Source organism: Gadus morhua, chromosome 13 (assembly GCF_902167405.1).
Source record: "Gadus morhua chromosome 13, gadMor3.0, whole genome shotgun sequence".
NCBI lineage: Eukaryota > Metazoa > Chordata > Actinopteri > Gadiformes > Gadidae > Gadus > Gadus morhua.
The window spans coordinates 17,269,995-17,272,494 of NC_044060.1; the positions used below are offsets into that span (position 1 = coordinate 17,269,995).

The 2,500-nt window shown below is 49.8% G+C and overlaps 1 protein-coding gene across 6 annotated transcripts in view; it reads left to right on the top strand.

Annotated features, from left to right (window-relative positions):
* Positions 1-2,500, top strand: part of sema3fb (sema domain, immunoglobulin domain (Ig), short basic domain, secreted, (semaphorin) 3Fb) — a 112,459-nt gene that overhangs the window by 94,121 nt on the left and 15,838 nt on the right. For all 6 annotated transcript variants that reach the window (XM_030375667.1, XM_030375666.1, XM_030375668.1 and 3 more), the window contains one exon: positions 2,039-2,132. In XM_030375667.1, coding sequence (XP_030231527.1) covers positions 2,039-2,132 — 94 coding nt within the window. The remainder of the gene's footprint in view (positions 1-2,038; positions 2,133-2,500) is intronic.

Below are 2,500 nucleotides of genomic sequence, written 5' to 3' on the forward strand. Positions count from 1 at the left end.
TGTGTGTGTGTGTGTGTGTGTGTGTGTGTGTGTGCGCTCACATGTCCTCGCCGTGCCGCTCTTGTTCATTCGTCCTCGTCTTAATTCGCCTTGCTGTTCTGGTTTTTGGTTGCATTGCCGTCCCCATAGTTGTAGTCATGCATCATCGCTGTATTTTTTTTACCATATGTATGCCATGCATGCCTGTGTTTCCATGTAAACCCCGTAGCAGCAGGTTCCTTTAGTGTCTGTTGGTGCATTTGTCCTCGAATCCATCTTGCATGTTTTTTTTGCATTGTCTTGTTTTGGCAACTGAACCGTGTCTGTTATTTTTGTAACTGTCAAATGTTGTAATATGTTGAGTGACAGACTAGTCAAAATATGACAATGAAAAGCCTCCTCATGAGACAAGAATCCCAGGTTTTAATCAAATATGCCTCATCAAAGTCAACACATCATGCAGGGGACATGATGAGACATGAGAAGAGGAACCGATGAGCTAATGCCATGAGGGAGTCCTGTTCAGGCTCACCATTGACTAGGAACATCCATCCTACCTTCCCTCAGCGGTGCGAGGGCCACCGCCTTCGGTAGGAATGTTTCCTGGGCTCCCTGGCCGGGTTCAGCAGGGCAACGCAGCTTTCGACCCACTTCCACAACAGGCTGTTAGCCCTGTTAGCCCTGTTAGCCCTGTTAGCACAGAGCAAACACCAGCCGTTTGTAGCCAACTGACACAGCGGCAGGGAAATAGGAGACGTGCATCACGCCTAGGGTTTGACGTCACATCACTGATGGAAGTCTAGTAAATTGGTCTAGTATTGAACAAGAGCGCTTTGTCCATGTAGCCAAGAAATGGGTTGCGATGTAACCCGATGGGGCAATAGCACCCCATCGATGAATGTCCTCTAAATGTGCTTGTTTTAGCCAATGACAGGCTCAGGTGGTTATTCTCAGTGTTTATGGAAAGGATCCCTACAGAGGATCATGCACTTTTTTCTTCACCTTTGGTGGATCAGGTCTGTTGGTTATTGTGTCTCACCAAGTCTTGCTCAATGAGAGGTCTTGCTCTAAAATCTTGCGAGAGTTGAGTTGAGTTGAGTTCTTAGAGAACCTTACAGTTTGACATTTAGGACACATTGGCATCTATCAGGGCTGAGAGCGAACTGCCAACACCTTCTTATTCGCCTGGCTGGTTGATTTTAATCAGAACGCAATCCCACAAGGGTGCATATAAGGTCTAAAAGGGTAGGGTTGGCATAACACCAGCCTCCCCTGCCTCCTCAGTAGTGAAAGACAAGAGATCTCTCTCTCTCTCTCTCTCTCTCTCTCTCTCTCTCTCTCTCTCTCTCTCTCTCTCTCTCTCTCTCTCTCTCTCTCTCTCTCTCTCTCTCTATCATTCACTGTCTGAAATAGAAAATGCAATTACACTTTTAAGGCGAAAAGCTCAGAATACATGTCATTCCCTGACACAGACTTTGCCCCCCCCCCCCCCCCCCCCCCCACCCTCCCGTCCACGCTCACGTACCCAAATACCTGCCAATCCCGAGGCTACGCCGGCCAGCCAATCCCCAGGCATGTTTGCACTGTGCCTACAATACAGATGTCAGCAGAAAAGGCCTGCGCAGCCACACGGCAGCCGGGGGAAGCCGAGAGGAGACGCTTGGCATGCATGCTCGTTACGCACAGTGGAGCCGCGCCTCCCGCTCGCTTGACATATTGTTTTTGCATCACGGTGGCATGTAGATGGATTAGGAATTCATGGCTTTCCCTTCCATTCCTGCTCGCCCCCGCCAACCCCCCATCCCCCCCCCCCCCCCCATCACCTACACCACCGTATGTATTTTTCTGTGTGAAAGCAGACTCATTATTCTAATGCATCGGCACCAGATCAGGCCTCACTGGTCCCAGGGGGGGAGAGGAGAAGCAGGAGTTGGGGGGTGGGGGAGCCTTTCGGTTTTCCTCTGCATGAGGGAAATCACGGTGACGAGCGGCGCCACAGACGTTGAATTCGTTGCTACTCGCTGTGATCCATTTTTTTTGTATTGCGTTGTCGTTGCAGGAATACATCTTCCAATTGGAGCCCGGCAAAGTGGATTCTGGGAAGGGAAAGTGTTCCTATGACCCCAAGCTCAACAGCGTGTCAGCTTTGATCAGTGAGTATGTGAGCTTTGAGTCACAGCGGCCAAGCCGAGTGGGGGGACGAGGTGTGTCTTGGACAGTGTGGAGTTCATCCCTTGTAGATTTCCATGCGGTTTATCCCTTTCACGGCAATACCCTTCCAGCGCGGTGCCTCATTCCTCATACCCAAATTATTCACGTCTTATGTTTCCAATTTAATATTTTCATGGCAAGGAAATATGCGGTATTTTTTATGTTTTTTATATGATGGTCGGGCGATCCGCTTTCCCAGCGTTGTCCAGTATGACCTCTAGCCAAGGGTCCTTTGCTTGGCTGCCCCTGTTTCCCACGGGGTGAATCGCTGTGGAATGCTCTTTCAAGCCCCATCATAAATCCAAGAGGA